At 58.5% G+C, this 23,282-nt stretch overlaps 1 protein-coding gene across 5 annotated transcripts in view; it reads left to right on the top strand.

The window, feature by feature from the left end:
* Kiaa1671 (KIAA1671 ortholog) overlaps positions 1–23,282 on the top strand; it is a 140,333-nt gene that overhangs the window by 55,307 nt on the left and 61,744 nt on the right. Inside the window, exon 1 of one of the 5 annotated variants that reach the window (XM_021232384.2) lies at positions 7,434–7,723. The exons of the other annotated variants lie outside the window; for them this stretch is intronic. Coding sequence (XP_021088043.1) covers positions 7,673–7,723 — 51 coding nt within the window. The 5' untranslated portion in view covers positions 7,434–7,672. Of the gene's footprint in view, positions 1–7,433; positions 7,724–23,282 lie in introns of those variants that run through there. 5 annotated transcript variants of the gene reach the window in all.

Here is a 23,282-nt window from a genome sequence, read left to right as displayed (position 1 = left end):
TGGCCAGCAGAGACTTTCGGAACTGGCTTCCCCCACTTGGAGTGCTTTCGAGTTTCCTGCGTGCAATGTCATGAACAAAAAACTTTGTTCATTTCTTATGGCTGAGTAATATTCTGTTATGTAAACATCCCATTTATTCAGCCATTTATAGACTGATGAACACATGGGTGGTTTCCACATTAGGGCTCGTACCATCATCCCCACCATGTTTTATCAGCCCATTTGTGTTATTTATTAATAATGACTTGTTGTTGTTGCTGCTATCAGCAAAGTACCTGTCAGCAACAACCGTAGCCTGGAAGAAAGGTTTGTTTTGGCTCAAGACTTCTGGGAAAAAAGGCCTTGTGGTCAGAGTGGCCCCATCCATGGCAGTGGGAACCGTTGGCCGGGACTCCTGATTTTACAGTCATAGATAGGAAATAGCACTATATTGGAGCTACAGGCAGATGTGACCTTCAAGACCTGCTGGCCAGCTGACCCCACATCCCAAAGGTGCCACAACCTTGTAAAGCAGCACCATCATGGGGGGACCAGGTGTTCAAGGTCCCAAGTGCGGGGCGGGGGTGCAGGTGTTCAAACTCACCAACGCCTGGGAGCATTTTTCAAAGCAAATGCCAGTTCGTGGTTCTAATCTCTCTACAGCTCTCACTCCATCCACACTCATTGTTTACGTGGCTGCTTGCTGCCTCTTCCTCCCCTCAAACCAGAATGGCCGGCCTCCAAGGCCCAGGCCCCACGCATATTTGTTTAGTGACCAAATGAGGGAGCCTAAAGAGGGGGCTCACAGGTCGCCCACCCCATGGATGGAGACTGGTTAGGTCCTCCCATGGCTTGGCTGTCAGGGAGCTGAAGGCACTATGGCTCCTGCCGGGTCTTGACAGGCAGGTTGAAGGAACCAGGTAGGGCAGGAAGGAAGGTCAGCTGAGGAGGAAGGTCCCAACGAGGGTCAGGAGAATGACCAGCATGGATTGCCACAGCGGAGGCCCTGGGTGGGACAAAGGGTGTGGGGTGTTGGGTGTGGTGGGTGGGTAGATTTCTGTACACAGATCCCAGCTCATTATCACTCGGCAGGGGTTCCTAGTGCTAGGACTCCCTTGAGTCACCCAGGCTACCTCGGGGTTCCCAGATCTAGCTTTGTGAGCCCTGTCCCTCGGACTGTGCATCAAGAGCCAGCAAAAGGCCAGGCCCAGGCAGGGCAGGAATTTAGTGACAGAAGGCCTGGACACACACTGTGGTACTGAGGACTCACAAGTTCCAGCAAGACTGAGGCTGGGGAAACTGAGGCAATGGGAAGTGAGGTAGTTTGGATAGAGCCAAGACTGGGCACGCATGCGCCTCAGCTGGGCTCAGACCCACTGGAAGTGCCTGGTGAAACCAGTATCCACCAGAGGGCAGAGTGGAGGGGCTCTAGCCAACACATTGCATTTTTGTTTTTAACATTCAGAGAGAGAGAGAGAGAGAGAGAGAGAGGATCGTGGTGGTCTACAGTTCTCTCCTTCCTCCATGTGGGTCCCTGGGATCCAGCCCAGACTTTGCATCAAGTGTCTTTAGGCCCAAGTTACTAGCTTTTTTGTTTCCTTAACTTTATGTTTTGCTTGTCTACTTTGTTCTCAGCCTCTAAGGCCAGGCTTCTCCATGCCCCTGTTGACTCCCAGTGCATGAAGTTCACTAACTGTGATGGACACGCTTGCTGTTCTCGTGTTTCCCCTGGGCTGGGGCAGCTTCTGGGGCCTGAGCCTGGGCCTGAGCCTGAGCCTGAGCCTGGGCCTGAGCCTGGGCCTGAGCCTGGGCCTGAGCCTGAGCCTGAGCCTGAGCCTGAGCCTGACTGAGCCTGAGCCTGAGCCTGAGCCTGAGCCTGACTGAGCCTGAGCCTGAGCCTGAGCCTGAGCCTGAGCCTGGGCCTGGGCCTGGGCCTGAGCCTGAGCCTGAGCCTGAGCCTGGGCCTGGGCCTGGGCCTGAGCCTGGGCCTTGGCCTGAGCCTGGGCCTGGGCCTGGGCCTGAGCCTGAGCCTGAGCCTGGGCCTGGGCCTGAGCCTGAGCCTGAGCCTGGGCCTGGGCCTGGGCCTGAGCCTGGGCCTTGGCCTGAGCCTGAGCCTGGGCCTGAGCCTGAGCCTGAGCCTGAGCCTGAGCCTGAGCCTGAGCCTGAGCCTGAGCCTGGGCCTGGGCCTGGGCCTGGGCCTGAGCCTGAGCCTGAGCCTGGGCCTGGGCCTGAGCCTGAGCCTGAGCCTGAGCCTGAGCCTGAGCCTGAGCCTGAGCCTGAGCCTGAGCCTGAGCCTGAGCCTGGGCCTGGGCCTGGGCCTGAGCCTGGGCCTGGGCCTGGGCCTGGGCCTGAGCCTGGGCCTGAGCCTGAGCCTGAGCCTGAGCCTGACTGAGCCTGGGCCTGAGCCTGGGCCTGAGCCTGGGCCTGAGCCTGAGCCTGGGCCTGAGCCTGGGCCTGAGCCTGAGCCTGAGCCTGAGCCTGAGCCTGAGCCTGACTGAGCCTGGGCCTGAGCCTGGGCCTGAGCCTGGGCCTGAGCCTGAGCCTGGGCCTGAGCCTGGGCCTGAGCCTGAGCCTGAGCCTGAGCCTGAGCCTGGGCCTGAGCCTGAGCCTGGGCCTGAGCCTGAGCCTGGGCCTGAGCCTGAGCCTGGCATCAGGGCTGCACTGGTGTCAAGATACTGCTCCATGGGCCTCTGTGCCGGTGCTGGCCACATTTATCTTTTGCTTCCTTCCTACTGAAAAAGGGCAAAATCTGTTTTTATTTCTGAAAAGAATGTGTCCTCGGTGAGAGGGGTCTCTGGCCAGCCCACAATGAGAGGTTTGTGGGTTTGGGAAATGCTATTGCTGACTTGACACATTTTGGAGATACCGAATCCTTGACTTGAAATGGGTAACATCTAAGGCCTGTTTCTTTTTTAATGAATTGATTTTATTTTATTTACTTTGGTGTTTTGCTATGGGTGTCCAGTCTCCTGGAACTGGGATTGCAGACAGCTGTAAGCTGCCATGTGGGTGCTGAGAATTGAACCCCGGTCCACTGGAAGAGCAGTCAGTGTTCTTAATCCCTGAACTATTTCTCCAGCCCCTCAGGCCTGTTTCTAATGCAGGGCCCTGCACACAGTAGGGGACAGCATCCAGTAGGACCCCAAGGGGAGTCACTGAGTCAGTCCCCAGGCAGCACCTGCCCTGTCCCCGCACAGGAATGTGACTTGTGGGTCAGGCCAGCCACATTTTAAGGAAGCTGTCAGCCTGCCATGTGGTTTGCATGCCTGCTGATACTTAAGTGTAGACCACAGATGCAAGCCTCGGCCTGCCCTAAAACGGCACCCAAAGCAAAGGAGGGTGCAGAGGTGACCCGGGCTCACCCTTAGGAGCCCTGGTGTTGATCCCTCAGAGCAGCAGCTCTCAACCTGTGGGTCTGGACCCTTTGGGGTTGTCTCAGTCAGGGTCTCTGTTGCTGCAACAAAACACCATGAGCAAGAAGGAAGTTGGGGAGGAAAGGTTTTATTCAGCTCACACTTCCACATCGCTGTTCATCACCAAAGGAAGTCAGGGCAGGAACCTGGAGGCAGGAGCTGAGGCAGAGGCATGGAGGGAGCTGCTTACTGGCTTGCTCCTCCCGACTCGCTCAGTCTGCTTTCTTTAGGACCCAGGACACACCAGCCCAGGGATGGCCCCACCCACGATGGACGGGGCCCTCCCCCACTGATCACTGATTAGGAAAATGCCTACAGCTGGATCTCCAGGAGGCATTTCCTCAGCTGAGGCTCCTTCCTCTGATGACTCTAGCTTGTGTCAGGTTGACACACAAAACCAGCCCAGTACAGGGGTCATAAGACCCTTTCACGGGGGTTGCATATCAGATACTTATACTACGATTCATATCAATATCCAAATCACAGTTATGAAGTAGTAACAAAAGTAATCGTATGGTTGGAGCTCACCTCAACATGAGGAACAGTATTAAAGGGTCGCGGCGTTAGGAAGGTTGAGAACCACTGCTCTGGAAGCATCAGGTTAGTTTTGGAGTTAAGAGTCATGTCTGAAGGCTTCTCCAGGCCTACAGTGGCCAGGAAGGGGCCTAAGGAGGAGCCAGAGGGTGCTGGGCGGCCGGAAGGGCGGCCTGATTGCCCCACGAGGAGCCAGGACTCTGTGACTACGTCTGCATTGAGTCTGGGCTGCAGACTGCAGGACAAAGTGGTTAGGTCGTAGCCAGACCCCAGGCATGAGTGGAGCCAGCCAGGCAGAAAGCACCAGGTGAAGGGAAAAGGTTAGTTGAGGCCCCGAGGGTCACTACACACGTGCTGTCTCCTAGAACAGCTTGAGGGGCCAGAGTCGAATGTCTGGGTGTCACCTGGACTGCCTCCCTTCAGACAGTGTTGGGGAGAGACCCTAGAGGCTGTGGGTTTTCCTTGGCTTTTAGCCACGTGCCCTCCACAGTCTGCCTGGCTTTTCCCTCGGGGTTCGTATCTCGGCAGCCAATGGCACCAGACTAAGGGGCTGGTAGATGATGTCATTTATTCCTGATCTCTGGGAACACAAGGTCAAGGAGCTAGAGGTTCCATGTCCAGAGAGGAACTGTTCTTCCTCATGGTGGTGCCTCAGGACATCCTCATGACAGGAGGGACAGAAGGGTTGAACGTTCCTGGCAGCCCTTTCAGAGTCTGGGAAGTGGGTCCCTCATGGCCGTCACCTTCTGAGAGTGCCATCAGGGGTAAGTTCTAGTGTCAGGCAGCCCCCTCCCCTCCTGCCATCCCGAATGGTCCTGTGTTAGTTCCTTATACCGTCTGCATGGCGGACTGGCTTCAAACATTGCCACAGTTTCCAGGTGGAAGCCTAGTTTTGAAGGTCACCGTTCAGCCCGTGCAGCAGACAGGGTCTGGCGAGAGGTGGCTGGGGCTCTCATTCATGCGGGTTTTCTCCCAGGGAAGGTGGGGAACTATGGGGAGTATGTGAGGGACAGTCACAGAGCGGCCAGCTGGTCTGCATGCGCAGGTTTCTGGCTGGCGGAGGAGCCCCACGGGTCTCACCCCTACAGTCTCCCACCTTAGTGTAGTCTTAGGACGGTGGGTGGGGCGGGGACAGCAGCTGCCTCTGGGAACTCTGGGTTGGGCCCCCTGTGCTCCCGCCATCCTCAGTGGGTTATACCTGCAGCGTGAACTTGCTGAGTCTGGCTTTGGTGGTTTCTTTTTCATGCCCCCCTCCCGTGCCTGTCACTGTCATCAAGGCTCCACCCCCACCCCGCCTGTTCTCCCTAGAGCTCCCCAGCTGGGCCCTGTTCACGATGTCCCTAGCCGTCTGGTGGGCCATCTGCCTTTGGGGTTCTTCCCTTTCCTGTCCCCGTGGCTCTCCATCATGGCTCCCGGTCATTCCACGTCCCACGTCTCTTACCCCGCCCTGTCCTGCCACATCCTTGCCCCCTCACCTCCTGCCTGCCTCACCCTGCCTTTCCTCCCAGCAGCCTTCAGTTCACTCTGCCCCTCAGCCAGGAGCCTAGAGGCAGCAGAGGGGTCTGTCTGCAGTCTCAGTCAGCGGCAAGTCCCTGCTCCTCCACACTGTTAGCAGAGTGCCTAGCCTTCCATTATTCAGTCAGCCAGTCAGTCAGTCAGCCGGTCAGTCAGTCAGCCGATCAGTCAGTCAGCCAGTCAGTCAGCCCGTCAGTCAGTCAGTCAGTCAGCCGGTCGGTCAGTCAGCCGGTCAGTCAGTCAGTCAGTCAGTCAGTCAGTCAGTCAGTCAGTCTTTCAGCCGGTCGGTCAGTCGTCAGTTCTTGGAGACCTGTCAGTCAGTGAATGAGTAGAGCCCAGCCTGTCGCTGCTCCTGCATTCACTAATTCAGTCAGTCTGAGGGCAGGGCACGGTCATTTGGTCAGCCAGTTGATGAGCTGGGCCCAGCTCTCCTGCTGTTGTGAGTCCAGTTAGTCAGTGAACAAGGAGCCTGAATGCATGCCAGTTCTGCATTCACTGTTCCCTCAGGCCCAGCCTTCCATTATGTTGTAAATCAATTAATTAGTCAGAAAGCCCTGCCTGGCTTTCCTTCTGTTGGTCAGGGAGCAGGGCCCTGTCTTCAGAGTTCTGTCAGTCAGTCAGTCTATCTGGGGGTGAGTCTGCCCATCCCCGAGGCTACCCAGCTGGGCCCAGCCCTGGGCTAACGGGGCCCAGCATGAGCAGCTATGGCCTGGGCCTGCTGGGTGAGGGCCCAGAGAGCAGATGAACATCAGGCCTGTCTGTGAGGGACCTTACAGATCACCGCTCTGCGGGATCCCTAGCACCTAAGCCCAGCCTCCATGTTCAGGGTTCCCTTAGCTGCCACGCCTCTCTCATTGGTCAGGCGTGTTTGGTCAGCCAGGGACCCTCCTCCTGCTTCTACCCTGTCTCTCACCTCACTTTCCTGTCACAACCAGGCCCCGCCCACCGGGAAGCTGGGCTCTCCTTTATTGAGCTCCTTCGGGGAGCCAGTCTCTGGAAGGTGGCCCTGAACAGGGGTCCTTGCTTTGAGTCCCAGCTCCCGCTGAATAAGCAGTCACCTTGGGCCACTGCCTGTGCCCCTCCGATTTTCACTGGGACAGGGGCACAGCCTTGTGTTGCCACTGTGAGGTCGCGCTCAGTGCTCTGTTCTCCGCTCCCCTCATTAGCCCCTCAAACACTGAAATGTGGGTACAACTCTTCCCATTTTTCAGAAGGTAAAGCTGAGGCTCAGAGATGAGTCCCAGACCGGCCCCTTTGTAGAAGTAGCCAGGAGAGGCCATTTGGGGTGCTTTGCATTCTTAGTCTGCAGAATGGAAACAGTGTCCTTCACCACCCCACCCCCCAGCCACAGATGGTGGCTCTAGAGGCAGGAAGACCTGCCACAGCGTCCTCCCTACTCTGCCCAGGCTACCCACAGGCGTGGGCAGAGCCCAGGACATGAGCCCAGGAGGCCTGGGTGCCAGCTGTACCTCAGTTACAAACTGTGATGTTGGCCAGGTCCCAGCTTGCTCTGGGCCTTGGTTTCCCTTTCTGTAAAATGGGGAAAACTGAGGGTGCGCAGGTATCAAGGAGGGCCCTGTGAGCCTGTGCCCAGCTGTTTCTTCCCTCCTGTAAGGTCTGGGAGAAGAGGCTGTGTACCACAAGTGCATACACCAACTCTCACACACACACTCACATATATGCACATGCGCACACATGCACACATGCACACTCGAGTGTCCTTATCCCTCGTCCACATACATACACATGCTTGTAGGTGCAGGCACATTCTTATGCACACACGCCACAGTTGCCAGCACCAGGCATTCATATCCACACACGCTCTTCCCCCCACACGTGCCTAGCGTGTTCACCCACACGATCACACAGAGAGCCCGCACTCCTTCAGTACACACACTGTCCCCAGCACACCCCTAGCCCTGCTCGTGGGTTTCCCTGGACCACATGAGCGGAGGTGGGGGAGGAGCGGCCAGGCCCCGCCTCCTGTCCCCCTTCCCCCAGGGGGATGCTGGCACCGAGCTCTGGGGACCAGGCTGCAGCCTTACCCCAGAGGTGGTGGCTGCTCACAGGGCGTCCAGCCGCCTGGCTGCGAGCCCTGGCTTCTGAAAGATTCATGCCACCCTGAACTTGACTCTGGGGGCGGTGAGAGTAGCGGGGAGGGAGGAGCCACCCCTCCAGGGGGAAGGTGGTAGCGTAGCGCACTGCCTGCGGGGCCCCATAGCCCGCCCGAGATGGACTACTACTACTGCCCCAGCCTGCTGAAGCTGCTGCGGTACCTGTGGGTGAGTGTGGGCGCCGAGTCTGCGGCTCTTCCGCTCAGCGGTCCGTGCCTTTCGCCTGGCTCACAGCCACTGTGGGGGAGGAGGCATGGACGAGGTGGGCAGCTTGGGTGGGAGAGACAGCCTGGAGTCCCGAGCCGGGACCGTAGCTCGCACAGTTGATTCTCTGTGTTCGGGGCAGAGCTGGTGGGTCCTTCAGTGAGCATGCTTCCCTGGGGGCTCCTGGGCTCCTCGCTGCTGTCTTCAGTAGCTTTGTTTTCCTTTCCCCCAAACTCGACCAGAGTGAAGCCAGAGCCCGTTACTCCCTGCCGCCACCCCGCCCCGTGGTATACAGCAGAGGGGGGGAACCCTCAGAACGCCCTCAGAACGCCGCTTCGGAGCCTCAGTTGGGGCTCTGTGGACTGTTTTCAAATCTTGTTTTGACTGAGACAGATCTGTGTGTCCTGGACAGCTTGCTTGCCGTCTCTTCCTTGGTAGGACTGAGGAGACACATTGACTGTGATACTTTCAGGGCTCTGTGAACGGAAGAACTTACAGGAAATTATCAACAGTGTTCAGGGGTTTTCAGGAACTTTTGCTACTTGAGTTTAGAATGCCCAGAAAGGAAAGTTTTGGGAAATGTTACTTTCCCCTTCTGAATGTTTGAAAATACTTGAGATGTTTGCTGCTACAGGATTTTACTGAGCTTCTAAAATGCAGCTTCAGGAAACACTCTCCTCCTCGGTCTCTCCCAGCATCCCCTCTCCCGGCATCTCCGCCCTCCAAAGTCCATGTGCAGCATCTGGAGCACGGTAGACCTTCCCAGCCCCAGGTGCCCTGGGATCCCTGGGAAACAAACTCTTTCATGATAAACTAGACCATCGTTTATTGGTTTATTTTCCTTATTTTTTTAACCTCAAAAGTAAGATACAGATGTATTAGAACATGCAGAATGCCCCAAAGAGCCTGAAGAGAGGAGGACTGTTGGCATCTGCTTTTGGTTGTTGTTGTTTTTTTAAAGACAGGGTCTCATTCTGTAGCCCAGGTTGGCCTGGAACTCTCAGCTGTCTTCCTGCCTCTGCCCCCAAACACCCGGTTTACAGGCGTGTGCCACCATGTCCTGTTTATTTACATTTTGAAGTCTGCAGCCCATGGGGTCCTGAAAGCTTCCCTGGTGCCAGGACATCAGTGTGCTACACTACAATGCCCACTCCCCAGGGCCGCGGGAGCAGCGTCGGGCGCGTGCATACACAGCTGCAGTCTTGCCTTCGTTCAACACCCCCGGCAGCAGCTCGGATACTCAGAACACGATGCACAGGACGTCGGCCGGGGGGCTTTGGACTTAGGCCTATGTTGGCGTGGGGCACAGCATGGTACTAGGGCAGACAGTGGTCTTTTGGGATGTGGGGTCCAACAGAGTCCACCAAGAAAGCTGAGCTCTGCAGGATCTAAGACGGGGTCAGGGTCGGTGGACGAGGCAGTTTGAGAGTGGTGGCAAGTTCCGCAGCAGGGGCTGGCAGTCAGTCAGTCTGGCCTGTGCCAGATGGGTAGGCAGAGTCTCAGCCCCTCACTGGGCTGCACTCACTGTGACCTTGACCTCTGCTCCTTTCCTGGACCAGAAGGCGGTGACACAAGGCAGTCTAGGTCTTTCTAGGTGTGGCACGGTGGAGCTCTAGTCTCTTGCTTCCTGTGGGTGACAGGGGCCTCGCTGCTGCCTCCTGGCCATGAAAATCTTTGTTCTGCTAAGTTACTAGACAAGGGCCAGCACAGGTGTCTGGAACCGTGGCTTAGGATGTACCCTCTGCCTGTGGTTACGTGGATGCGCTTACTGTGGCCTCCTCTGTGGGAAGCCTGGGAATGTGAGACCCACAGGCTGTGACTGTGACTTCCTCATCTGCAGAGCGGGACACACACACACACACACACACACACACACACACCGCCATCCACACTTCCTTGTCACAATTCCTCCAGGCTCTCACTTACTTCTGCTACCCAGGGCTGCTCAGAGACTGCCAGGACTTCCTTTTCTCAGGAAGCCACTGTGAGAGACTGCAGTGGGAGCTAAGCGGTGGTGGAGGGTCTCTACATGACTGTTGTCAGCCTGTAGGCCCTTCGAGAAATGTCTCCCCATTTCTACAGTCTAACTCATCACCCTGGCCACCACCATCCCTTTCTGCTGCCTGGTGTGTGTGTGTGTGTGTGTGTGTGTGTGTGTGTGTGTGTGTGTGTGTGTGTGTGTGTATCTTACCCCTATTAGTGATGCATGCATTGTGTGCCTTTATCGAGTTCAGTGTCTTCCATGTTCAACCATGACGTCCTGAGTGGTAAAGGATGTGTAATATTCTGCCGTGTGTATGCATGTATGTGCAGTGCAGCCTGGTGTCCTTTCTGTCTGTCTGCTTGGGTTGCGTCCCTGTCTCGACCGTTGTGACTCCCTCTGTGATCAGTGAGGTGGTGGTTGTGGATGTCATTTCCTGCACGTAGGGATTAACTGCTCCCCTCTCAGTTCTCCGTGTTGTGCTGGCGAGCATCTGTGCTCATGGAAGGAACATCAGAGCCCGGGTGCCCTTCTTCGGGGCTCCTGAAAGCCAGCAGGACATTAGGGACTGCAGAGACGACTCTCATGGAGGCTCACTACCATCTGAAACTCAGTTCTACAGGATCCGAACCCTCTCCTGGCCTCCCTGGGCACTGCACGCATGTGCACAGACACACATGCAGGCAAGCCACTCACACACATAAATCAGTAGTAGGAACGAGGCCTGGGAAGGCGGCTCACCTGACTTGTCTAGCATGTGGGTAACCCTGGGTTCCATCCACCGTGCAAACCAGGTATGACACACCTCCGTGATCTCGGCACTCACGAAGTAAGACAGGAGGATTAGGACTGCAAGGTCATCCTCGGGTATATAGCAAGTTAGAGGCCAGCCTGGACTACATGGAGCTACTCTATCACAAAAGGACAGCAGAAAGCAGGGAATCTGCACGATCTCATTGCTGGAAACCCCAGACTGAAGTCTGAGCTCTGAGGGGCCAGTCTTGCCCTCTTGGGGATGCTTGACAGTCTGTCTGGAGATATTTTTGGTTGTCTTAACTGGGGGTGGGGGCTGGTACTACTGGTATGTTGTGGATAGAGGCCAACGGTGCTGTTCGATGCCGTAGAAGGCAGGGCGGCCTCCCGCAGCTCCCTTAGCACCATCAAGAGCAGCCATGGCCAAAAATCCAGGGAGATAGGGGAGGACCACAGGGGAGGACTGTTGGGCAGCTGAGGGGAGGACTGCTGGGCAGCCGAGGGGAGGACCACAGGGGAAGACTGCTGCGCAGCCGAGGGGAGGACAGCTGGGCAGCTGAGGGATGAACTGTAGGGGAGGACTGCTGGGCAGCCGAGGGGAGGACCACAGGGGAAGACTGCTGGGCAGCCGAGGGGAGGACAGCTGGGCAGCCGAGGGGAGGACCACAGGGGAAGACTGCTGCGCAGCCGAGGGGAGGACAGCTGGGCAGCTGAGGGATGAACTGTAGGGGAGGACTGCTGGGCAGCCGAGGGGAGGACCACAGGGGAAGACTGCTGGGCAGCTGAGGGGAGGACCACAGGGGAGGACAGCTGCGCAGCCGAGGGGAGGACCACAGGGGAAGACTGCTGCGCAGCCGAGGGGAGGACTGTTGGGCAGCTGAGGGGAGGACAGCTGCGCAGCTGAGGGGAGGACCATGGGGAGGACTGCTGGGCAGCTGAGGGGAGGACAGCTGGGCAGCTGAGGGGAGGACCACAGGGGAGGACTGCTGGGCAGCTGAGGGGAGGACCACAGGGGAAGACTGTTGGGCAGCTGAGGGGAGGACAGCTGGGTAGCTGAGGGGAGGACCACAGGGGAGGACAGCTGGGCAGCTGAGGGGAGGACCACAGGGGAGGACTGTTGGGCAGCCGAGGGTAGGATCACAGGGGAGGACTGTTGGGCAGCCGAGGGGAGGACAGCTGGGCAGCTGAGGGGAGGACAGCTGGGCAGCCGAGGGGAGGATCACAGGGGAAGACTGTTGGGCAGCTGAGGGGAGGACAGCTGCGCAGCTGAGGGGAGGACCACAGGGGAGGACTGCTGGGCAGCCGAGGGGAGGACCACAGGGGAGGACTGCTGGGCAGCTGAGGGGAGGACTGCTGCATTCAAAGGCTCTGTTTCCCCATGGCATCTTTCTCTAGTAGGATCCGATCTTTGAGCCCAGTCTGTACTTGACTATCTTATGTGGGATTCGAAACAGGGCTTCACAATTACCCACCAACCAGGTCAGTCCTGGTTGCTCACTGCCCTGGGAAGGTGGTGGGGGCAGCTGCTTCTGTCTTTAAAATGTTTTCCTGGTTGATCTGGAGGCATGGGCCTGTCATCCCTGCCTCTCAGGAGGCTGAGGCAGGAGGATCAAAAGTTCAAGACCTGCCTGCTGGGGCCACACAGTGAGTTTGAGGCCAGCCTTGGCAACTTGGTTTCTGTCTCAAAAGTAAAAAAGATGAGAAGAGAGTTGGGTTTCGCTCAGTGGAAGAGCTCCTGTTCAGCATCCCCAGTACTGCAAAAACAAACAGCCCAGTTGGTAAGCATGGCTATCCCCCTCCTGTCACCACCTTGATTAATTAACCAGTCCCTCTGGCTTGGGCAGTCGTTTGTTCTCAGATGTTCCTGGTGCCCTTTAGCCTCAGGGTGGGTTTCACTCCTGAGTCAAGGGTGGCTGCAGCAGACCTCTGCAGAGGGGAGGCCATTTGTTGGGTTGTCCTCCGGTAGCTTCCCGTCTACAGCCTGGTCTCACACAGCTCCGGGAGTGAGCCCCTACCCCCACTTCTGGGCCTGCCCTGCATCAGCTGGGAAGTGGGAGGAGATTGAGTTTCTGTCATGTGTCATTAGTAACCTGAGCTCTGGTGGCTTCCCCTGCTGGGGCTGTTTGGAGTCACTTAATCTTGTTGAAGAGATAAGCTAAGCAGACAGACCCTCCTAGGGCCCATGAGCCTGCCCCTGGGTATCCAGCTTGAAGCTGTTACTGGTGCCCTCACAAAGCTCCCCTGGCATGAACTGTGTGGATTTTGTGGGCAGCTCACCCCCACCCTCACGCTGGCCCCTGTGAGTAGTAGATCTCAGTACTTGCCTCCATTTGCAGTGGGGAAATTGAAACTTGTGAGGTTTGGTGTCTTTTTTAAGACCCCCAACTTGGACATGTCAGAGTCAGTATGTGAAGCCAGGTACCCCTTGTCCCATTTAAACTACTGGGAACACTGAGGCCACCAGGGTTGAGATGACTTGTCATCCAGTGGCAGAGCCCACACAGGACTTAAGCTTTCAGCACAGTGTGGCACCAAGGAACCCCAGGGCTTTGGAGGGAGGAGGCCTTTGCCTTCAGTGTGGCTTTAGCCCTTGCTGGCAGGGTGACATTAGCTCCGGGTCTCTGTTTCCTGTCTGTGGCTGGAGTTAGCAGTTGTAGGACTGGTTGGGATGACGGGGAGGGCTTCAGGAGCAGCCATGTCTAGATGTGCTTGGGAAGGGACGAGATCACCCTCATCTCCTGTCTGTGTCCCTGACCTTTCCAGCCTGTGCTGAGGCCTGGGGACGGCCCTCTCAGCTTGGTTAGAGTATAGTCGGGAAGCAGCAGGCTCACAGAGACCTCCGGCGGCTGCTGCAGGGTGGGAGCCCCGACAGTAGGAACAGCACATGGCAAGGAGACTGAGGCAGTCAGTGCTGCCTGGCCCAGGGTTGTGTCTGGGGCCTCGCTGTCTGTGGAGGACTGGGGCGAGCTGTCTGTGGAGGACTGGGGCGAGCTGTCTGTGGAGGACTGGGGGCGAGCTGTCTGTGGAGGACTGGGGCGAGCTGTCTGTGGAGGACTGGGGCCTCGCTGTCTGTGGAGGACTGGGGCGAGCTGTCTGTGGAGGACTGGGGTGAGCTGTCTGTGGGGGACTGGGCCTCGCTGTCTGTGGAGGACTGGGGCGAGCTGTCTGTGGAGGACTGGGGCGAGCTGTCTGTGGAGGACTGGGGTGAGCTGTCTGTGGGGGACTGGGCCTCGCTGTCTGTGGAGGACTGGGGCGAGCTGTCTGTGGAGGACTGGGCCTCGCTGTCTGTGGAGGACTGGGGTTCGCTGTCTGTCTGTGGAGGACTGGGGGTGAGCTGTCTGTGGAGGACTGGGGCCTCGCTGTCTGTGGAGGACTGGGGGTGAGCTGTCTGTGGAGGACTGGGGGTGAGCTGTCTGTGGAGGACTGGGGGTGAGCTGTCTGTGGAGGACTGGGGCGAGCTGTCTGTGGAGGACTGGGGGTGAGCTGTCTGTGGAGGACTGGGAGCGAGCTGTCTGTGGAGGACTGGGGCGAGCTGTCTGTGGAGGACTGGGGCGAGCTGTCTGTGGAGGACTGGGGGTGAGCTGTCTGTGGAGGACTGGGGGTGAGCTGTCTGTGGAGGACTGGGGGTGAGCTGTCTGTGGAGGACTGGGGCGAGCTGTCTGTGGAGGACTGGGGGTGAGCTGTCTGTGGAGGACTGGGGGTGAGCTGTCTGTGGAGGACTGGGGGTGAGCTGTCTGTGGAGGACTGGGCCTCGCTGTCTGTGGAGGACTGGGCCTCGCTGTCTGTGGAGAACTGGGGCAAGCTGTCTGTGGGGGACTGGGGCGAGCTGTCTGTGGGGGACTGGGCCTCACTGTCTGTGGAGGACTGGGCCTCGCTGTCTGTGGAGGACTGGGGGCGAGCTGTCTGTGGAGGACTGGGGGTGAGCTGTCTGTGGGGGACTGGGCCTCACTGTCTGTGGAGGACTGGGGTGAGCTGTCTGTGGAGGACTGGGGTGAGCTGTCTGTGGAGGACTGGGGTGAGCTGTCTGTGGAGGACTGGGGCCTCGCTGTCTGTGGAGGACTGGGGGCGAGCTGTCTGTGGAGGACTGGGGCGAGCTGTCTGTGGAGGACTGGGGGTGAGCTGTCTGTGGAGGACTGGGGCGAGCTGTCTGTGGAGGACTGGGGGTGAGCTGTCTGTGGAGGACTGGGGCCTCGCTGTCTGTGGAGGACTGGGCCTCACTGTCTGTGGAGGACTGGGGGTGAGCTGTCTGTGGAGGACTGGGGCGAGCTGTCTGTGGGGGACTGGGCCTCACTGTCTGTGGAGGACTGGGGGTGAGCTGTCTGTGGAGGACTGGGGGTGAGCTGTCTGTGGGGGACTGGGCCTCACTGTCTGTGGAGGACTGGGGGTGAGCTGTCTGTGGAGGACTGGGGCGAGCTGTCTGTGGAGGACTGGGCCTCACTGTCTGTGGAGGACTGGGGGTGAGCTGTCTATGTAGGACTGGGGGTGAGCTGTCTGTGGAGGACTGGGGGTGAGCTGTCTGTGGGGGACTGGGCCTCGCTGTCTGTGGAGGACTGGGGGTGAGCTGTCTGTGGAGGACTGGGGCGAGCTGTCTGTGGAGGACTGGGCCTCGCTGTCTGTGGAGGACTGGGGTTCGCTGTCTGTCTGTGGAGGACTGGGGCGAGCTGTCTGTGGAGGACTGGGGGTGAGCTGTCTGTGGGGGACTGGGGTGAGCTGTCTGTGGGGGACTGGGCCTCGCTGTCTGTGGAGGACTGGGGGTGAGCTGTCTGTGGAGGACTGGGGCGAGCTGTCTGTGGAGGACTGGGCCTCGCTGTCTGTGGAGGACTGGGGCCTCGCTGTCTGTGGAGGACTGGGGGTGAGCTGTCTGTGGAGGACTGGGGGCGAGCTGTCTGTGGAGGACTGGGCCTCGCTGTCTGTGGAGGACTGGGGCCTCGCTGTCTGTGGAGGACTGGGGGTGAGCTGTCTGTGGAGGACTGGGGCGAGCTGTCTGTGGAGGACTGGGGGTGAGCTGTCTGTGGAGGACTGGGGGTGAGCTGTCTGTGGAGGACTGGGGGTGAGCTGTCTGTGGAGGACTGGGCCTCACTGTCTGTGGAGGACTGGGCCTCGCTGTCTGTGGAGGACTGGGCCTCGCTGTCTGTGGAGAACTGGGGCAAGCTGTCTGTGGAGGACTGGGGCGAGCTGTCTGTGGGGGACTGGGCCTCACTGTCTGTGGAGGACTGGGCCTCGCTGTCTGTGGAGGACTGGGGGCGAGCTGTCTGTGGAGGACTGGGGGTGAGCTGTCTGTGGGGGACTGGGGGTGAGCTGTCTGTGGAGGACTGGGGCGAGCTGTCTGTGGAGGACTGGGGGTGAGCTGTCTGTGGAGGACTGGGGCCTCGCTGTCTGTGGAGGACTGGGCCTCGCTGTCTGTGGAGGACTGGGGGTGAGCTGTCTGTGGAGGACTGGGGCGAGCTGTCTGTGGAGGACTGGGGGTGAGCTGTCTGTGGAGGACTGGGGGTGAGCTGTCTATGTAGGACTGGGGGTGAGCTGTCTGTGGAGGACTGGGGGTGAGCTGTCTGTGGGGGACTGGGCCTCACTGTCTGTGGAGGACTGGGGGTGAGCTGTCTGTGGAGGACTGGGGGTGAGCTGTCTGTGGGGGACTGGGCCTCACTGTCTGTGGAGGACTGGGGGTGAGCTGTCTGTGGAGGACTGGGGCAAGCTGTCTGTGGGGGACTGGGCCTCACTGTCTGTGGAGGACTGGGGGTGAGCTGTCTGTGGAGGACTGGGGTGAGCTGTCTGTGGGGGACTGGGCCTCACTGTCTGTGGAGGACTGGGGGTGAGCTGTCTGTGGAGGACTGGGGCGAGCTGTCTGTGGAGGACTGGGCCTCACTGTCTGTGGAGGACTGGGGGTGAGCTGTCTATGTAGGACTGGGGGTGAGCTGTCTGTGGAGGACTGGGGGTGAGCTGTCTGTGGGGGACTGGGCCTCGCTGTCTGTGGAGGACTGGGGGTGAGCTGTCTGTGGAGGACTGGGGCGAGCTGTCTGTGGAGGACTGGGCCTCACTGTCTGTGGAGGACTGGGCCTCACTGTCTGTGGAGGACTGGGGGTGAGCTGTCTGTGGAGGACTGGGGCGAGCTGTCTGTGGAGGACTGGGCCTCACTGTCTGTGGAGGACTGGGGGTGAGCTGTCTATGTAGGACTGGGGGTGAGCTGTCTGTGGAGGACTGGGGGTGAGCTGTCTGTGGGGGACTGGGCCTCGCTGTCTGTGGAGGACTGGGGGTGAGCTGTCTGTGGAGGACTGGGGCGAGCTGTCTGTGGAGGACTGGGCCTCACTGTCTGTGGAGGACTGGGCCTCACTGTCTGTGGAGGACTGGGAGTGAGCTGTCTGTGGAGGACTGGGGCGAGCTGTCTGTGGAGGACTGGGCCTCACTGTCTGTGGAGGACTGGGGGTGAGCTGTCTGTGGAGGACTGGGGTTGAGCTGTCTGTGGAGGACTGGGGCGAGCTGTCTGTGGAGGACTGGGGGTGAGCTGTCTGTGGAGGACTGGGGCGAGCTGTCTGTGGGGGACTGGGCCTCACTGTCTGTGGGGGACTGGGCCTCGCTGTCTGTGGGGGACTGGGGCGAGCTGTCTGTGGAGGACTGGGCCTCGCTGTCTGTGGAGGACTGGGGCGAGCTGTCTGTGGAGGACTGGGGCGCTGTCTGTGGAGGACTGGGGGTGAGCTGTCTGTGGGGGACTGGGGCGAGCTGTCTGTGGAGGACTGGGCCTCGCTGTCTGTGGAGGACTGGGCCTCGCTGTCTGTGGAGGACTGGGCCTCACTGTCTGTGGAGGACTGGGCCTCGCTGTCTGTGGAGGACTGGGCCTTGCTGTCTGTGGGGGGCTGGGGGTGAGCTGTCTGTGGAGGACTGGGGGTGAGCTGTCTGTGGAGGACTGGGGGCGAGCTGTCTGTGGGGGACTGGGCCTCACTGTCTGTGGAGGACTGGGCCTCGCTGTCTGTGGAGGACTGGGCCTCGCTGTCTGTGGGGGGCTGGGGGTGAGCTGTCTGTGGAGGACTGGGGGTGAGCTGTCTGTGGAGGACTGGGGGTGAGCTGTCTGTGGGGGACTGGGGCCTCGCTGTCTGCGGAGGACTGGGGCGAGCTGTCTGTGGAGGACTGGGGCGAGCTGTCTGTGGAGGACTGGGGCGAGCTGTCTGTGGAGGACTGGGGCGAGCTGTCTGTGGAGGACTGGGGCCTCGCTGTCTGTGGAGGACTGGGGGTGAGCTGTCTGTGGAGGACTGGGCCTTGCTGTCTGTGGAGGACTGGGGGTGAGCTGTCTGTGGAGGACTGGGCCTTGCTGTCTGTGGAGGACTGGGGCGAGCTGTCTGTGGAGGACTGGGGTGAGCTGTCTGTGGAGGACTGGGGGCGAGCTGTCTGTGGGGGACTGGGGCGAGCTGTCTGTGGGGGACTGGGGCGAGCTGTCTGTGGGGGACTGGGGGTGAGCTGTCTGTGGAGGACTGGGCCTTGCTGTCTGTGGAGGACTGGGGCGAGCTGTCTGTGGGGGACTGGGGCGAGCTGTCTGTGGGGGACTGGGGCGAGCTGTCTGTGGGGGACTGGGCCTTGCTGTCTGTGGAGGACTGGGGGCGAGCTGTCTGTGGAGGACTGGGGTGAGCTGTCTGTGGAGGACTGGGGGCGAGCTGTCTGTGGGGGACTGGGGCGAGCTGTCTGTGGGGGACTGGGGCGAGCTGTCTGTGGGGGACTGGGGCGAGCTGTCTGTGGGGGACTGGGGTGAGCTGTCTTTGGGGGACTGGGGCCTCGCTGTCTGTGGAGGACTGGGGTGAGCTGTCTGTGGAGGACTGGGCCTCGCTGTCTGTGGAGGACTGGGGTGAGCTGTCTGTGGAGGACTGGGCCTCGCTGTCTGTGGAGGACTGGGCCTCGCTGTCTGTGGAGGACTGGGGTGAGCTGTCTGTGGAGGACTGGGCCTTGCTGTCTGTGGGGGACTGGGGTGAGCTGCCCAGATCCCACTGCGGTGGCCGTGCTTCATCTGTACACATTCCGTTCCCCCGGCAGAGGGTTTTTTTTAATGGGAAAAAAATGTCTAAATATGGCTGGCTTGGCTGTCTGCCTCCCAGGCATTCTTACAGAGTGTTTACTTAACTAACTGTTCCCCTCCGTAGCCTATGGTGACATCAGTAATAATAGTCATGGAGGGACATGCAAGACCTCCACATGTGGCTCCCATCCATGCTCACAGCAACCTTAAAGGCGGATATATTATTATTATTATTATACAAGTGGGGAAACTGAGGCTCTAGAGATCCAGTAACTCCTGATATTCAACAGTCAGTCAGAGGCTAAGCTGGGATTTGAACGGGGAGGTGTAAAAATGAGTCCTGTTTGGGGACTGTGTGTATATCCACCATTCCGGAAGGTCACATGACTTCAAGCATAGCTCATGGTGGGCACTGTCTGAGGCTGCTGGGGTCTGATGCCCCTAAGCTTGAGCTGCAGATGGCCAAGGGCTGCCTGGCGCTTGCTGCCCACCCCGGAAGCCGTTGCTGCTCCTGCAGTGTTTCTGGTCGTGGTCTGGGTCTCACATTCTGCCTCTTAGCGCCCACTGAGGCCCTGGTTAGGCTTCGCTCAATGACGTCTGTGGCTGAAATGGATGAGCTGTCTGTTTCCAGCTGTTGACCTGGGCTGACACTTTAGGCCACAGGACATGAGTCACTGGGGTTTCAGACTGAGTAGAGCTGTGGGAGCCTGTTGGGGGTTTTTGAGTCTGGGTCTCGGGTTTCTGCTCCTGGCAGGTTCACAGGGCCTGGACTGACTTCTTCAGCTCTGGAAACTCAGTCTTGCCATCTGTAGAATGGGACACCCTGAGGTGCTGCTGAGGTGGCACAAACAAGGCCCTGTATCCAGTTGGTGCTGGGTAAATGTTAGCAGTCGGTGCTGGTACAAGACAGTGAGGGTGCCGTCAGTCCCACTCTCTCCTGGAGGCCCCTTCTGTGAGCAGGCATAGAACTCGAGGTGGTGTGTCAGGACGTGGGGTGTTCTGTGGAAGGGAAGGCGCAGGCAGGATACACAGCAGGGGCTGACTGAGCAGGGCCAGGGAGACCTCCTGAGGACGTATGAGGGGAAGGAGGAGGCAGGGCAGTGCTGGGAGATGAAGCCTGAGATCAGTGCCTGTTTATAAAGAAAGACTAAGACAGTGGGTGAGGGGAGGCAGTCAGAGGACAGCTAGTGAGGAGACGCTAGGCATGAGGTCACTCTGAGGACATCGCCTTGGACCGTGAGGTCACCGGAGCCCCAGTGGAGAACGCTTTGAACTGGACGGTCAGTCCAGTTTGGGCTTTCAGGGGTCTCTGATTGCCGTGCAAGGGAGAGGCCGTGAGGAGCCCCTAGTGATTCGACAGACTTGAAGTAAAAGCACCGGGCCCTGGTCTGAGGCTTTCCACCCCTCACACCCTCCCCACTGTGTCCAGTCCTGGGAAGAGGCACCCAGAGCCCTTCCATCAGGGAGACCTGCCAGCTGCTGTAGCCAAGATCCCGCTGTAGGACCGATTCCCTCCTTCCCTCTCCATGACAGCCTCACATTCATTTTGTCTGAATGATTGGGGTGCTGGGATTCAGCTCTTCAGTGCTCTGGGCCCCAGTGAACTCCAGTGTACCCCAGTATACACTGAGCTGTACCCTCAGTGTATCCCAATGTACCCCCAGTGTACCCCAGCTGTACCCAAGCCATACCCCTAGCCCAGGTTCCAGGCTTTGCCCTGCCCGTGGCATGGCCTCTCCCTTGCCTGTTGTTTCGTCCTCGGCATCTGTCACAGACTTCTCACCTTACAGAAAGATGGAAATAGACCCTGGGATGCAGGTCACCCCGAGCATGGAAGGCCACCCCCTGTCCTCACAGGAACTCAGTGGTTCACCATGGCTTTTGTGCTAATGCACTGTGGGGTTCTGCTTTCAGGTGAAGTCTCCTGCTGTCTTGTTGCTGGGGTTTCAAGCATTCCAGGCTCAGAGAAGGTCAAAAGGACTTGTCAGTCCTGTGGTCATCCAGGGCAGTTATGTGGCCAGAGTACTTTTGGGAAGCCGGAGAGGGATAGTGTTGCTGTGTGACCCTGAGCAACTGCTTGCCCTCTCTGGGCCTGAAGGATTGGTCTAAATTCTCCTCAGAGCCTCTTCCTGTGCACGCAGGAAGTCCCAATAAAGGGGAGGGGAGTTGTTGGTACAGTGACCTGGGTTTAAGTCCACGTCTCCCTCCTGCTGTGATCCCGAGTGAGTGGCACTGTCTTTCGGCCTGTCTTCTCACCACACACCTATGGCGAGGTGAGAAATCACCCCTCGACATAGAGAGCAAGAGGGGCGGGGGGAGGTGTCACACAGTCAGTACTCAAGCTTCATCTTTCAATCCTGGTGGCTGGAGTTGCCGCCGGATGCTCCTCTGGCTCCGTGATTCCCAGGTTGGACAGTAGAGGGCGCCCGGGTCCTGACAAGCTGCCGCCTTTCATAGGCTACGTATGACCAGCTCTCAATGGTTCACACCTGAGCTGCCTTTCACGGGCTATGGTAAGCTTTGCATGGTTCACACCTGAGCTCCACAGACCTTCCCTACAGATGAGGACACAGAGAATGTGTGACTGCTGCTGAGGCAGCACTAGAGGCCGGTGTTCAAACAGCCTCTCTCTAGCATTGTCAGGACGGGAGGTGTCTGTATTCTCAGTTCACATCCATGTGTTCCAAAGGCAGTTAGAATACGGGGTTGCTTTTGGGGCTGGGGATGTGGCTCGGTTGGTGGAGTGCTTGATTAGCATGCCTGAGGCCTGGGTTCCAGTCCCACACCGAATAAGCCAGGTGTGGTGGTGGTACAGGAGGTGGAGGCAGGGGGATCAGAAGTTCAGAGTCATCTGCGGCTCCAGGCTGGCCCCAGCCACCTTAGACCCTGCCTCAAACAAAAAGCCGCAGCTGTTCTGAGCATGCGTGGACCCTCTGCTTGCTGATAACTTCATTTGATCATAGTCACTAAAGGCCGGGCACCCTGGGGGAGTGTGGATGTGCTGTGCACGCGGAACCATTTTGTGTTAGGGACATGGGGACTCTTGGGGGGTGGCACTGGTGTCTGTGGGGTTCCAGGACGAGTCCCCGTGGATCCCAGGGGCTGACTTTGCGGGTGTGGGGTGTAAGAGCTGGAGGCACTTTGCAAATGCTGGGGTGCTGCCGAGAGAGAGAGTACACTGGAGCTGGAACAGCAAAGCTGCTTCCGACAACAGCAGGGGAGACTTGCAGCAGCTGGTGGTCATTCTCCCCTGTGTTTGCCTCAGGGAGCAAAGGGAATTGTCACAGGGGCCCCCGAGCCAAGGGCCAGTGATGGTTCTGTCCAGAAGCGGGAGAGACCTTGGCTAGTAGGAAAGGGCCTCTGCCCAGCAAGGATGCTGGGGGCCTGCCCTGTCCCTGGGACCTTCCCTAGCCCAGCAGCTGCTTTTCTGAGAGACATCTGTGTGCCGTTCATTGGCCCAGCAGCTGGCTGGCTGGAGAACCGTGTGTCCTGCCTGGGCTAGGTCCATGCTGAGAGTTTCCAACCCTAGGAAGGAAGGGGGAGGGAAAGTATGGCGGAAGGACCATCAAGCATGGGGGCAAAACAGTTCCTGGGGGAAGTGTGGAGGGTGTCTCTGTGTCTGTTGTTGTGATCGCCCCTGGAGACTACAATTTAAATACGTCTGAGTAAATACTTGGCTATCTCAGGAGCAAGTGTGAAGTGTCAATAGTTTATTTCAGTTCAGTGAATATTCTTGCAGAAGTAGATGGAGGCTCCCAGAGCTGGGGAGAATGGAGAAGGCTCAGGGTCCAGGAGTGCAGCCGTGGGGTAGAATTGGTTCCGCAGGCCATGTAGTAGGATCGTGGTGACAGCACTCTCCAAACGAAGAGAATACATTTCAGGTGGTTACACCTGCCACCCGGGCGGGTTGCTGTGCATTGTGTGTTCACGCCAATACATCATGCTGGACTCCATGAATATACACAGCACATGGCAATCAAGATAAAAAGTAAGGGCTTGGTAAGTGGCTGAGCCGGGTTAGGTGCTTGCTGCCAAACCTGAGTTCCGTCCCTGGAATGCACATGTTGGGAGGAGGCTGAGTTCTGCAGTTTGGCCTCTAAACTCTACATTCACACAGATAGAAAAATGTCAAAAACAGGCTGTAAACAGAAACAGAGGAAATGTTCTATGGGCGAAAGAACCCAGCGCTTTCTGTAGATGTTTTCTCCAAGCGGGGAGGTGGCTGCCATGTGTTGAAGGTGGCTGTTCCACAGCCGGTGGCTTTGCTAGCACAGTGTCCGCGCCACTGCTGCTGTCCTTGTGTGCTCTGAGAGGCAATCTTCGTTCTCTTCTAATGGGAAGAGTTGCTGGAATGTGACCCTGTCAGGATCCCGAGTGAGTGTGAAGAACCTTTGGCACAGGATGGCCCCGCCCCGCCGTGGTTCTGGGGATCAAAGTGAAGATGGAGGTGTTGGGAGGCTTTTGTCCTTGGCTCACACAGGCCTCCCCTTGCTGTGTCCTCACAGAGTCTTCTGTGTGTGAGCCTCTGTGACTCCTGAGTCCTCCTTCCTGCAGCTCACGTAGACCCCCACACACCAGGTGCAGTGGCCTAAGCATGTGACCCCCAACACTTGGGAGGTGGAGGCATGAAGCCGGCCTGAACTACATGAGCACCACCCCCACCTCTAAGATACCACTTGAACTGCATTAGACATCCTAGTGGCCTCCCTTTAGCCTAACCACTGATTTTAAGGCTTTTGCAAAATTCACTCAGTGTCCTAAGCTGTGACCAGGGTGTCAGTGTGGGAGCTTCA

Source organism: Mesocricetus auratus, unplaced genomic scaffold (assembly GCF_017639785.1).
Source record: "Mesocricetus auratus isolate SY011 unplaced genomic scaffold, BCM_Maur_2.0 Super-Scaffold_100025, whole genome shotgun sequence".
NCBI classification, from domain to species: domain Eukaryota; kingdom Metazoa; phylum Chordata; class Mammalia; order Rodentia; family Cricetidae; genus Mesocricetus; species Mesocricetus auratus.
Note: the sequence above shows the minus strand (reverse complement) of the source record. Positions and strands in the feature narration are given on the sequence as shown.